This window comes from Zootermopsis nevadensis, unplaced genomic scaffold (genome assembly GCF_977971745.1).
Source record: "Zootermopsis nevadensis isolate Lab colony 2312 unplaced genomic scaffold, Znev_1.0 Znev_ptg000009l, whole genome shotgun sequence".
In the NCBI taxonomy this organism is placed as follows: domain Eukaryota; kingdom Metazoa; phylum Arthropoda; class Insecta; order Blattodea; family Termopsidae; genus Zootermopsis; species Zootermopsis nevadensis.
Genome location: NW_028259141.1, coordinates 5,302,834 through 5,318,206, shown reverse-complemented (window position 1 = coordinate 5,318,206; position 15,373 = coordinate 5,302,834). Strand labels below are relative to the sequence as shown.

The 15,373-nt window shown below is 35.8% G+C and overlaps 1 protein-coding gene across 21 annotated transcripts in view; it reads right to left on the bottom strand.

Annotated features, from left to right (window-relative positions):
• Positions 1-274: 274 nt before the first annotated feature.
• LOC110833927 (coiled-coil domain-containing protein AGAP005037) overlaps positions 275-15,373 on the bottom strand; it is a 412,755-nt gene continuing 397,656 nt past the window's right edge. For 19 of the 21 annotated variants that reach the window (XM_087345614.1, XM_087345618.1, XM_087345621.1 and 16 more), the window contains one exon: positions 275-5,696. In XM_087345614.1, the coding sequence (XP_087201740.1) occupies positions 4,515-5,696 (1,182 nt within the window). In that variant the 3' untranslated portion in view covers positions 275-4,514. Of the gene's footprint in view, positions 5,697-8,445; positions 8,527-15,373 lie in introns of all 21 variants that reach the window. The other 2 variants (XM_087345627.1, XM_087345626.1) reach the window with 2 other exon arrangements.

Sequence of the window (15,373 nt, the reverse complement as noted above, 5' to 3'; positions counted from 1 at the left end):
TGAAACAGCGTTTCACTAAGCATACATGTTGTTCAATAGCATACCTCACTCAAGCCATGTTGTACAGCACTGAATGGTTGACTGAAAAATGCAGATAAACTGGAAGTGGATGGCCCTCTACTTCCAAACGTAGCCTGTACATTCATTATGCACAATGCTTTGAGCCAACAATATTTATAACTTAATTGTTTTCTGTAGAGTTAAATTAATTGCTGTTCTCTAAATAACAAAAAACATTTAATGATGGCATGGGAAGTAATAAATATACACTTCAAAGTAGGCATTTGTTTTTACTTGATTAATTACAAACATTTACAATTAACCAGATAACACAATACATACTCTGAAATGCTAAATGAAAGCTATCAAAATTATACCTGGTATCAACACATTGGGTTCGTTACTACACATAATATAAAATATCTGCTTCTTACTACCTGTAAAACTTAATGATAAAAAGAGATTAAACTATGATAACAAAAGAAACACAATAATCCAACATCTATTTGGTTCATGTAAACTTGATAACATTCATAACATGTTCTTGATGAGGCCTTTTAAAATACATAAAATCCACAATTCAGGGCATCCAGTCAGTATGGCAATAATTTTGAGGGTTATCTCTTCTCAATGTTCGACAAATCAACATGTGCACAACAGCTTCAAAAGAGAAAGAATATTCACTACCATCTATGTTTTGATGTGGCAAAGGCAGACATTTCTGTATACACTTTGCTATCAAATTATTATTTTAATTAATAAAGTGTGCTGAGATTTCTGAAACAGTGTATTGCAGGTATTGAAGACATTTTCAAAAAGGAGAAATGGAAAGCATTCAAGCATTCTGTCTTCAACTTACACTGCACTTATAAATGTGTCCATGGGTGTGAGATTGTGAAGAACATTTCATCAACCATACAATTTCACTCAGGTCAAGTGTGGTTTTTTTAAGTAACAATAAACATGAACTGATGTAATGTTATTTCATATTGAGCAAATATACTTTTTAGGTAATATTTTTATTTATTTTTTGTAATTGATTGACAAAAGTTTTTGTTCTCCATTATCATTTTAAACATTATGATGAAAAATAAAAAATAATGACATCAATAGAACAATCATTCTCTACTTTGGTGTATGTGAGAGTTTAAGTCACCTGCTAACGTGGAAATCGATATGAAATCTTTGTATAAACGCATACTGCGGCATGTTATTCACTAGTCTGACTGATAGCAAGGAAAGTTTCCAACAACCGTCAATTTTTTCAACTACTTTTCAATATGGCCTCACTTTATATACTGCAATGTGGCAAAAGAAAAGGTTATACTATTTTTGTTTTAAACTGAAATATTTTATAACCGGTACAAAGGAGTAGCAGGCTAGGAAGGACTTAATGCTGATATGAACACTGTTTATTGATACAAAGTTCAAACGAATAACAAAAATTTGCATAACCAAGTGCAGCCCGAATCCTTGTCTAATGAAGGGACAGCAAGTACTGTAAAATCCTCGATAACGCATGATGAATGTCAGGCTGAAAGTCGGTATGTGTGGTTGAAACAAGAACTGAAATCATATGTGAAGGGAGGACACTGCCACCTTGATCTTATGTCAGAAAATTTAAAACGAGAGAATGAACATATTTTGTATACTATCTGCATTGTTTTCCGTGATGCCAAAGCTCAGGCAACGGCTTCTCACTGCAGAGACGTAAGTCAAATCCCAGATGACTTCAAATTTTTCAGTTTTCCCTTGTTAATCATCATTCTGACATTGCTCCAAGCAACATATTACCATACTCTCAGTCCTAAGTGAGAAGTTTCATCTGACCCGACACTTGGTTCGTTTCAAGGTAAACATATTTTCTGACACTCACTCTTGTATGTAATCCTTTCTATACCTTTCAGACATTAATTGCAAATCATTGCAAAGTAAGAATTGGACTATATTCTACTTGGTAAGGTACACAAGAGAAATGTGACATGCTGTTGGGGGTGCCAAAACCTGCCTTGATCCACATTTTGGATATAAACCATAATACAGTAAACATATCACAGATAAGATACATAAACCATATTATGTTATAAATGGTGTAGAAATTCAGCAGTGGCACCATACATAAACATGCCTTGCACTGCCAATTTTCCATGCTTTTCATTTATATAGATCTTTACTTTAAAGACTGAAAACATGTTTTTATAAAAATGTACACTCTGAGAGACAAATTGTATCACAAAGAAATTTGGTTAACTGGGAATTTTTTTCCTGACTAGGCATATCAGAAACAAATGTAATTTTAGGGACTTGAGTAAGCTGCGCGAGTTATAACGGTCAGAGTTATTGGACAATGACAGTCAAGGAAGAGCCTTGATGTAACCAGTGGGGACTGGTGTCAGAATAAGGCAAGGGTGTGGGAAAAAAATTGGAGTGCGGGGGCTTGATGCAGCGTGAGACAGACAGATGAAGAGAAGGAAAGAGAGAGCTGGTGATGGAAGCAGCAAGGACCTCTGAAATGTCGGTAAACTTCAACCAGACTACACGTCACAACGACCCAGAAGACAGCCACCTTCTTCTATCCTTTTGTTGTTGATTACCAACTTCATTTACATGTACAGAAAATTCCCATGACCTAAAATCATCTCCATTCATTTAAAATTAATTTTTGCATTAAATTTATGATCAGTTTTATAAACTCATCACTGATAGGGTTGCTACAGTATGTTTCAATGACGCCCATTACTGAACCAAAAGAGACATTCCAAATTAAGACATTATATTCCTAAGTCTTGAGAAGTTTACTGGTATATATTTGGTAAAAATCACATTTGAAATATTCTCATCCAGTTAAGCCATGCGGTACATTTAGGATCAGAGGTTGAAGACAGCCAATATATTACTGTATTTAAAAATACAGCTCTGTGTATTTACACTACTCAGATATGTGCTGTGAATCAACCAGCCTGAACCTACCATTTTTGTATTCCATATATCATGAATGATATATCAACTCAACATGTTACATAGGATCAAAACGAATGAAGAGAGGGTTATGGTACATTGGAAAGCACTGGAGAAAATATTTCAAGATATCTGTAGGGGCTGAGGAAGACCATTAAAAGCCTCAGGCCAGATATCCAGATCCTGGCCAAAATTAAAATTGGATACCCCAAAAACAGCATGTAGAGGAATGTATAAAAATGCAGTTTGGGCATACTGGGTTAGATACCATCCTTAGATTCACATAGAGCAACGTTTCTCAACCTATGGTACGCGTACCACTGGTGATACGTGAGCAAATGTTAAATGGTACGTGAACTAAGTAAGAAAATCAAAAGATAATTCAATTCAGTTCATTTATATAATATTAACATAAATAAATTTTTCCTTAACGCATTTGGGAAGTGGTACATTCAGAGTGGTAAATTAGAATTAGTGGTACACCAGCGAAAAAGGGTGAGAACCCTTGACCTAGAGGAATGGTGAAAAATTACAACAAAAACAGAAGTTTAATTTTCCACATTCTGACTGGGTTAGTGCATTGCATAATGCAAAAATTCGAAAATAACCATTTGCAATAAGAGGAATTACATCCAAATCTGAGTTTTCTTCCTCAAATGAAGAATGTAACACAGAGGCAGTATAATACTCAAGATCCTCCCTCAACAAAATTCTTTCATTTCTTATGGTTTCTACCATATGACTACCATGTGACTAATTGAAAATTACTGCATTTGGCTGATTCCAATATCTCAACAAGGAAATACAGCATTGCTACAGCTTACCACAATTGGCCACAGAGCAGTTACTATCTACCTGCCCTTTGAGGAGATGGGGTTGTTCCAGCACTTGAATTTCCTTACCACATTTCTACCTAAGTACATCACCTAATGTTTCAGGTAGATCACTCACTAGATGCTTAACTATATTCAGACTTAACTCTTCATGTTTGAAACAATAAGAAAAAACAGGCTTCTAACCCATCAACTGCAGTGTCACCACACTTTCCTCTCAGGGCACAGTTTTGCACTGCCAAACTTCAACCACTTCAACCCCTTCTACAGCATTATGAAATAACTCAGGATGTGATGTAACATCCTGAAACTATCCAGGGATGGCAGTATCTGTCCAAGCACTGTATAAAGATTTCAATTAATAAAAGCACCATTTTCATAAAAAATATGTTCCACAGAGCAATTAAAGAGTGCATATAAAAACTGCCATTGAAGGGGTTAAAGAGACCTATTGCTGTTCTGACTTCCCTCTTAGCAATAATTTAATTGGCACTAAAATCACTTAGAATTAGTCTATAAACAACTATGTAAAAACACTACAAAATAAAGTCACTGGGAGAGTCTTGCTGGCATGGAAATAAAATTTCATGAACTTAAAATGTTCTCAGGGTAGAACTTCTGCTGTTGCCAATTGATAATTTCCTCTTTCTGTATCCATGAAATGTTCCTTACTACTGTTATAAATATTATTACAATGACTACTTTTATTAAAATGATGCTTAGTCACAGGATGTCTGTTTCATAGATTTTGTTAGTTGTAGCAGTGCTTGGTTGCGCGTTGGTTGTTGCAGTCGCTGAAGCAGTGTTGATTACTGCTTGCTTCTGCGGTTGCTGTGCCCTGATAGGCTGCTGGTTGGCAGAGGCAGCCACTGCAGCAAGATGAGTTAGCGATCCTGAGATGGGAGCAGCCGCTGAAAGACCATGACCAAGTCCCATCTTGGCCAGTAAGTTACTCTCACTGCCAGTCTTCTTGAGGACCAAGTCTGGAGGTGGTACAACAGCCAATCCACCTCCCCCACTCCTCTGGAGCTGCTGAAGACGAGCGTACTGTTCTTGCAATGCTCGCTGTTTGCGGAGTAGCTCCTGATGTCGCTGCTCCAAGATCTCCTGGCGAGCCTTATTACCAGTATTGCTGCTTGTACTCACAGGTTTGTTCTGCTGAAGGCCTTCCTGGGAGTTGATGCTCTCACAACTTGAACTGTTGCTGACTGAGAGGGGATTGAAGCTTGACTGAGGCTGGTTTGGGTCTTCTTTAGACATGGCAGTAGATAATGACACTGAGATGCCAGGAGTTCCGTGGAGAGGTTCCCGGAGACTGCTTCGTCCAGGCCCGCCTCTTCTGAGTAAGGTTCCTCCTCCAACACCCATTTGTGGTTGGCTGGGAGGATGTTGGCCTCTAGGAGGTAAAGAGGGACTTGTAGGAGATGCTAAGGGTGATCGTGAGCTGGTACGAGGTGGAGGTGGTGGAGGAATACGACGACCCGCAAGGTGAGAGAGGAGTTCTGAGTTGCGTTCAGGAACTGGAGGTTTTGGAGAACTGGCAGGTGATTTTGGTGCATCTGAACCACTGCTTCCAGAAACCTGGAGGCGAGCTAAAGCAACTGTTGGTGGGGAATTTCCTCCTCCGTCTGAACTAGAAGGATATGAATGAAGACGTCGTAGTGATGATGTACCAGTTGAGGAAGGAAGAGTAGGGGCATGTGTGTGTGCTGAGTCGATGCTCCCCTTGCGGCCGATGTCTGCCATGGGAGGGTTATGGCCACTGCTAGCACGAGAAGGTGGTCGAGCAAATGTCTGAAGCTCATCTAGCAGAGCGTCGAGTGCGTTCTCCGGACGTTGCCGAGAGATTGAGCTGTCGCCTCCGATGGTGGGCGCCATGATACCGCGCGCTGGAATGGCACTGGGCTGTACACCCAATGTAACACACAACTCAGTATACAACACAGATTTGCTACAATACAAATTTCAACCCAAACCAGTCACATTTCATGCAATAAATATATCCTATAATTCATAATTATGTATTTCATATGTCGCTAATACATAGATGTTATATTTTTACTGCAAATTTACTGTTAGAAAAGTACTGTTAAAAACAGGAAAGAGCACTTTCCAACAGAAACAATGTCAGTTTACAAAAGAACAAAAATATTTTTGGCAGTTTACATTTGTTCTTTCTCCTTTGTAATCTTATTTATGTACAATAAACCAACATTATTTTTATAGGAATGTTACCTGAACCATTCTTGCATTAATTACAAATGAGGTCATTCTCTCTTTTGCAAGCAAACTGTAACTGATAGATCTTAATGACTGAAATTTAATATAATTTTACATTTTGGTACAAAAATGTGATATATAAAACTGAACTGAATTCATCAAAGCTACAACAAAAATATTCTTTATTGAGGTTGAAACCTCTTGTTCTCGAGTCTGCTATATCTCTCACTCTGATAGGCATCCTCCTCACACCAAAATCCCAGCTGGCTATTCCTTTGAAGGAAAAGTTATTTAAATTTAAGAGAACTCAGCCAGAACCAAAAGCACTTGAACTACATCCAAGCTCGCTCATTTTTAATATCAAGCAAATACTAAACCCATGGTCAACAAACATTCACATGCAATAGTTCTCAATTTTGGGGATACTAATATTTGAGATTGTGTACTACTGATGATACAGAACACTTTGTTCTATCATTGTAGGAAGTGGAAATCCACAATTTTTGTAGATGCATTGTACATGAATGCAACAGTTCCTTAATCTGAATCTGAGAACTTCAACATTGATAAAATGATAACCCGATTCTTACAACTAAGAAAGAAGATAAAGCACAATACCCCTTCAAAATATATAATATAAAAATGACAAATTATGAAGTTCCTCATAATGTAATTTTCTGCAGTACTTTCTTTATTAGTCTTTCTCAGATACAAATTCCTTCACCAGCCCTTTGTTCCCAAATACCCAGAAAATCTATATCCTTTCATCAAGAGTGAAAGACGAAGTTTTATAACAATATTAAAAATATCATTATATATGTATATTTTAATACTTAGGTTTTGAAACTAAAAGATTGTGGAACTCGGCATCAACACATATTTCCCAAATGTAATCTGCCCTTAATTTCATCATTATGGTCTATTAGTGCCATTTTCAAGTACTTAACTGTACCAAATTTTCACAGAATTTATTATTCTTATATTACAATTGTGTCTGTATTCTGGTAATGTGACGTGACCATTCAACTACATTTTTATGTTTCTCTTTATGTTATTTATGTTTTCACTTCATAAAAACATCAGCTGTTTATGTGTACCATTCAGTTCCTATCCTTCCTGATTCTATTTAACGTTAACAAAAACTGAAAAGCAATGCTGACAAAGCATCTCCTTCCTTTAAACAATTCTGGATAGGGAATGTATAACATGTTTACCTACTGAACTTTGTACAGGTGTTGTTCAAACAAAGAGATAATAAAATACATTTCTTATTTCTGAACATATAAAGAGTGCTGCCCTCTTGAACAAGTAACCTCTACACAAATCTTTAAGACTAGAACGGTGGAACAAATGACATATGTAAAGTACCAACCCACAAAGAACTGTACATGACGTGTTTTTTTATTCTGTTGTGTGTGTAACTAACATCAAGGGTATATCTTTGTACTTCGAAACACAATTATCTATTTTTATATTAGCAAATTTATCAAGATAAAGTGTTATAATAATACACATGCAACAAGAAATACAAAACCAAACAAGAAAACAATATATTATTGGAGAGAAAACAACAACAAAACAAAGCAAATGAGAAACCATGCATATTTTCAAAATACAGGTTTTTATGGCAGTTTATAACTGATATTTCTGCTCTCGAGTGCTGACACTATGTTGTGATGGGCTGGTTATCAGTGTGTTAGTGAACCTAGCCTTTGTCTCAGATGTGGACACGGCCAGATTCTCCAAAACATCAGTTTACTAGCCCACCACAATAAAGTGACATGGCCCAAGATTCTACAACCAAAAGAGTTGTGTGAATGATTGAAATAAAACATTAGATGAAAATAATTAACATCAAACAATAAGATGAAATAAAGATAAGTTGTTTCAACTTGCTTAGTCACCATGTACTTTATATTATTGATGCAAAGACTAATTGGGGGGGGGGGGGGGAAGGGGCTGTGAACAGAAACAGAAACCTGACATTGCAACTTTTGTTAACAAGTGATTGCATAACACATTAAATCCATGGCTTTCAAGTAAATGCTTCAGTAAGTAAATTAACTGGTTAAAACCCAATATTTTGCCATTAATTTGTTAAGCTCATGCTGTAGTACGAATCTCCTTTGCTACAAGTCCAAACTTTATGTTTACCATGTTGGTAAATCTGTTCCCCAAACTATTTAATGAATTATCTCATTACTAAGAGGTCTCAATCAACTTTTGTAACTTCATATTTAAAGTGACATGCTTGTATTTATTACTACAGAATAGCTTCATGGTCCTAGGGTTAGTTGCTCTTCATGGGTATAAAAATCCACAACCTTCAATTGAGTTTATTAAATAAGATTACCTGAAGCTATGCAAGATTAAAATGGCAATTAAAGCTAATAGAGATGAAAGGATATTAGAAACGATGTAGGCAGTAACCGACCTTTCTTGTACATGTTTTAAGTATGCCCCATCACAGCTGCATTTACTCGGATTTAGCAGGTCGCGACACCGTCCTTCCAAACTTGGCGTGGCCATGAAATATAAAATCACTCCTTATAATTTTGAGAGCTGTTAATTCATATGCATGTTTATTTTACTCCACTCCCTACCTTAATTTTCCTTCTATTAGGGCTCGATGCCAACAGTGCAGCAATGGAGGTTCTGAATATTTATAATAATTACTGATATCAATGCAACTAATTAAAGTTCTTGTATACATTATTTCTTTACATGTCCACAAAAGGTAGATATATATACATGATATTCTATATTCAACATATGAAATGGCTTATCCCCAAACGCTGATATTGTATAAAACTCTACGTGTTACCCACAGAATGTACTTATGGATCCCATATGATTCATTGAGTAAACAGCAATTATTTCCTTAAACAGTGTTATCAAACTTATCTTTGTAATAGAGACACGTTATATTTTCTTTAAAGAGCCAAATTTTTAAATATTTAGATGAGCTTTGGTTTAAGATTGTTAAATTAAAATGGTAGGATACGCCCATCATGTGTTACAAATAGGTGTTGGCAACACTAATAGATTTATGCAGCTGAAAATGTTATTTTCTTGATGTGTTTTAGTTCAGATTAACTACATTGGATTCTACCAGCCTATTCACACCAGTTTAAATGTGGCCTACAAGTTCACTAGCAGTCACTTATTATTCAAGAAGAAGCTACTAAATGATTTACTTATTCACAGCTACAGAAAGACTATACGGTACGAAATGCAAAATTATTAAAGTCGTTACCTATCAAATATTACAAGACTGTGCACCAACACTGAAACAATGACAGGTTTTATGCATTCATCTTTATGTGGTTGTATCGATAGGACAGAAAAATAAACTGATAATTTACAAAAAGTAATTTGGAATTCCAAACAAATCTCCAGTTTTCCTCAGCAGAGGACTTGAAAAAGAAGTACGTCCTCTGGCCATTAAAGTGATGAAATCATGTTTCACATCTTGACTCTAACCCATTAAATTTAAAACTTAGAAAAGTGCACAGGATTCTTAATTAAATTTTTGGTTTTCTCACTGCAGTATGACTGTGGGTTGTGGTCTTCTTGGTTACGACACCATAAAGTCTTGTGGGTAGTTAACAATGTTTCAGAAGTATAAAGTGAAGTTTTCGCAGTGACTGAAGTTGATGAAAGACTCTCGGGCTACAAGCTGATGGGAACTGGCATGCAACGAAGGAATGAACTGGTTACCCAGCATCCCTGAGAATGAGAGCAGAGATTGAAGATTTCTGTCTTCTGGGTTGTTGCGCTGTGTAGAATGGTCGATGTTTACCAACGTTTCAGAGGTCATACTGCCTCCGTCATTGCCCTGATGATGGAGGCAACGTTGGTAAACATCGACCATACTACACAGCGCAACAACCCAGAAGACAGAAATCTTCATACTCACTGCTGTGAAAAACTCAAATCTTACACAGAACAGAGATTGTTCTCGAAACGTTAGCAGAAGATACGGTTTGTTCATCTTTCAGCCACCTGACGCGGTTTGTAGCCCGAGAGTCTTTCATCAATGTTTCAGAAGATCCTGTTGCTTCCATCATCAGAGCAGAACTACTTACAAGACTAAATGATATCATAAACCAGAAGACAGCAATCCATGATCTATAAAATTTTCTGTTCTCAAATCCATGCAGAAAATTTTAAACAAAGAGACTAATGTATAAGAAATATAATTGATTGCTCACACTGTGGACACTAAGGGTGTTACTTTAAAAAACAATATAGTGTGTAATAAAATAATAAAACAAAATTATGTCATGCACCCAATAAAAATAAAAACCAGGGAGTGGTGAAAATGAACATGCATAGAAACCATTTTAAACATGCTGGAAACATACATATACACAATGTTAAAATCTATTATAAATAACTGAAAATGTGGTATGCATAAAAAGGGATAAATTAAAAACATCCTACTACAAAAATATATATGCCTTTACCTTGTATTACTCACACAGCAAATTTTAAGCACATTACTCATCAAATCCTCTTTTCATATGATTCTATCCACTGCTCTATAACAGTCTTTTATTCAGATGTTAAATGGATGAAAGTGTGTACAGTAGATTCCGGTTAATTGGGGCAGCCGATAATTGGGCCAAAGTGTTCTAGTCCCGATGTGTCCCAATTAACCGGAATCCACTGTCTATCAATATACTTTCTTAAGTAATTTATTTTCTCCATATCCTTATAGTAATGAAGAATCTTTCCTAGTTTGTAGGCTTTTAAAGGAATTCTTAATCCTGTTTTCTCTGAAACAAGTTTTCCACTGGTTCAAAATATGCCAAAATCCAATCGTCTACCAACAGACCTTTTCTGAGTTGCATACTGCAATCCACCCGTTTAAACACTTTAACACAGTGGTCCCCAACACGGTGCCTGCGGGTGCCATGGCTTTTTTTGGGTGCCCGCGTTGTTATGGAAAGAGGTTATACTGAATGATGAAGGCCATTCAACCATGAACATTATAAACTCAAAGCGCAGATCTCGACTTACTGATGCCAATCTTGACAATTGTTTGTGAGCAGCAACATCATCCTACACTCCCAAATTTGAAAAACTGGCCAATGAAATGCAGCGCCAAACATCACACTGACTTCCCACTTGAGTAATAATTGTACTTATAAAACTACATACCTTTGATTGCATCATTAAACGTGTGTTGTTTTGCATATTATTTGGTGTCCATATCTTATTTGTCCAAAGAAAAGAAAATTTGGCCTTGTTAATTGGTTAGTGCCCGCCACGATCTCACAAACTCTCAAATGTGTCCGTAGGCACAAAAAGGTTGGGGACCACTGCTTTAACATGTTACTAAATATGTCATGCATACAGCAACTTTTATTTGCATCAAAGCTGTGCAGTAGCTAGGGTACAATGAGTGAACCTGATGATGACAATTTTTGGTCAAAACATGTATCACCAAATGCTTGTAAAATAGTGAATAGCATGTGAAGAAAGTGACTGTGATAATAAAGGTAAAATTACACATACTTTAACCTGTCAGTGTTATGAAAGATGATGGGACAACAGCAGAAAGGTTAATGAAAATTCTGTATAAATATTTTAGTTTGTACATGTCATGGAAATATGTGATTTAAATCCCCATATTATGGGCCTGACAGTGGATTTTAACATTAGGGTAAATAGTTTAGTGGTATGTTGTGCCTCACAGTCGATAAAGATTAAACTAATTGCAAATTACGACTAAACACCCTCATTTTCTTTTGCATTTCAAAATCAGATTTCTCTCCCACAGACATTATTATACTTCAAGCACTGCATATAAAGCCCATATACTTTGCCACAATAAAACTTTTATTGACTGTTGTGTGAAGTTCACAGTCCTCGTAGGATTTGAGGTTTTCATGGCGGTGAGACGATTCATTTATCGCCCCAATGACGGAGGTAGCATGACCTCTGAAACGTTGGTGGACATCTACCAGACTACATGGTGCAATAACCCAGATGACAGCAAATCTTCACAGTCCTTTCATACACACTCATCATGTCATGCTACTGTTTTATCATATTCAAGAAACTACACTAAACTAATAGTAAGATTTTGAGGATTTTATATTGGTGAGTAAAAAGATGGCTGTCATCTGGCTTGTAGTGCCATGTAGTCTGGTAGAAGTGTACCAACATTTAAGAGGTCCTAGCTACCTCCATAATCACCCTCATGATGGAGGCAGCAAGGACTTCTGAAACGTTGGTAAACTTCTACCAGACTACATGGCACTACAAGCCAGATGACAGCCATCTTCAAAGTAATGTTGATGAAGATCCAAAGTGATGTGATTTGATGACTTAGCTTGTAGCACAAATTTATAAATCATACAGTTTCGTATACAACCAAGAAAATATTTGCAGATTCTAAACACCACAAATACACTGTGAAAATAATTAACACATTCAACTAAACTGAATCTCAAACATACAACAAGATGTAAACATATATTTTACCATTGGCTATGGCTGAATGTAATATCAAATAAGCAAAGCCAAAATGAATAGATAATGATTTTGTATTTCAGAACTTTTTTCTTTTTCTGGCAGTTTCCAACCAAAGCAATATCCAGTTTAGTTATTCATGATTTATTATGTTACATCAACTGCTGAGCACAACTCTCCAGTACCTTCCATGAGAGACTGAGGAAAACTATAATTCAGTCAGTAAAGTGAGTCCTCAGCCGAGATGAAAGCCTGGCGTTTCTCAGATGTAATGTGCTGTGCTGACCTGCTCAATAATATTACCCACAATTTTCTGAGATTTTCCATGACAATGATGTCAATTGCAGTTTTCTGATTTGTGATGGTGTGTTTCTTGCGAGTGATTACTAACATTTCAGAGGAACGTGTAACCATGATCTTCAGGGTCCTATGAAATGTTGAAACCACTAGCAAGACTATATTGTGTCAAAACCTGGAAGGTCATGAACAATTCCCAGACAAACAAGGAATGGCGTCACATAGTTTTGATACAGCAATTACATTATAAGATTAGTTTATTAGTAAATTATTTAACACTGTATCATCTGCTTAAGTATCCAGGTTCAGACACATTCATATATGAAACACAAAATATCGTCAAAATTTTTTGAAGGAAAATCTCACGGAAAGAATACATTTGTAAAGCACATCATAATTGAGAGATAATATTAAAACGGATCTCACAGAAACCAAGTGTAAACGTGACTGCAACATATTAGCATTACATACAGTATCTTGGTGGGCGTTGTATCTTATCCTCCAGAACTGCAAGATTCCAGCTTTTGGTGTCGAAATGTTGAGTCTATGATTCTGGCATCTTGATGATGTATATTGTCTTATATTCCTTGTTACATATACATAATACATACATACATACAATTGTTAGGTATTTGAATTAAAGAACTAACTTCTTTTGGAACAAACAATTAGAACTGACTGGCATAATATAAATTTGGCCATAATTTCCATATATAATACATGAATATTCTGTGATTCATAGACTGCATCATTACAGACAATAATGTATGGCGGGGAAAAAAAATCTCCTGAGGCCACGAATTAACCCAAAAAGATATTTTTTTGTTCATTCTGTGATCATGTTCACTTTATACTGACAATTCTCAAAACTGGTTCTCTTGCCTCTCATTAACATCCAAAGGCCACTTATAAAGCGTGTCACTGTTTAATTACTTCTGTGTTTATTTACATGAAATCCATCCTGGTTCTCATTTCAACTGCCCTCAGTTGGAGGAAGTAAATTCTTACATAAAAATAATCATTTCCTCCTTATCATTCAAAATACATACTTTTCTTTTCTTGCTAATGTTTATAGTAGACTAAAAATAACCTGATATAGAGGCATTATGTCATAATGGGGAAGAGAAAAGTGACACACATCAAAATGTTTTTAATTTTACAGCGATTCTGAGCAGTCACAACAAAGTCGACCCTTCCACGATGGTCGTAAATCACCACTTTCTCAACGTGCCTCTGACTGAAAACTTACGGTACATGAAACGTCAGAGGTGTTTCAGTTACGTGAAACGACTCTTGATCCTCTTACCCATGGAAATGCCGTGACCTCCAGACGTCTTAGATGTATAAATAATCAATAAACTCCAGCCACATTGGTCTGAAGGTTCTCATTATTTGTGTATATATATATATAAACCATAAAACATCCAAAAAATGCAACATTCACACATCTAAATCCTCTCAGGCACTATTTTAAATACTAAATATATTTGATGCAAAATTATGGTTTGATAGGCAATGAGCAACGATTTGGATACTACAGCCAATTGTTTAACAAAAAACATAATTTTCAAATTACATTATGAGTGTGAATTATAGATATATATGCGGGTTTGCTTGACCATTCCATCCCCAAATATTAAGGAGACTTTCAGATGTGTATTTCCACTTCTTTTCTTACACAAGCTGTATATTCCTCGACAAGTTCTAGACGAAAATGCATTCAAATATATGCAATTAAACATACTTGATAGCACATGCATCAGAGACTACATTGCTAGTTAATTACGTCTCCATCTCATACATCAATAACAAAATTAAAAGACTTGCAACTATATATTAAATTGTGCATAAAACTGCACATACAGCTTGTGCATGAAAAGTTGAAAATTATAGAACAAAATATTTCCAGAATACCTGAGGATAGTTTGATGAAATAAATCTGTGTGCATATCTTAACCACCCACAAGGCTACACAGTATCACAATCCAGAAGAAGAAAACTGACTTAAAATTATAGGTTACATTTTGCATCAAATATGTCAAGATTGAAAACTTTAAACTAAACCTTACAGAAATTATAGGCATGAAGGCAGGCAGCCAATACAGACATACCAACCACCCAGAACGATAAACCAACACAGGATATGGAAATAAGTCAAATAACAAGGAACTGTCACTTGAATTATCAGTATTCTGTATTTGTTCTTTTGCAAATATAGTCTGAATGGAATGGCAGTCATTTTGTTCAAAATTCCTGCAGCTAACATAAATAACATAACCAAAACATAAAATCAGCAACAAGCTTACATTTTTATTAAAACACTTTAACCTAAATGCTTTTATTCCTTAACCATAAAAACACACCATGTACTCAGCCAATAATAAATTTATCAACAAACATTCCATGTTTAAAATGCACTTGCTCGATTTTAAATTATATAAAAAAGAATATAAAGATTTACCTCGCTCAATGTACAGCTATATCCACAAGGATTGCGTAAGAATTACTGGTTCCTTAAGAATACAAACATAAAGGCGCTTTTTCTCCATTATTACTACTTCTGATCCACACTGATTCTTTCA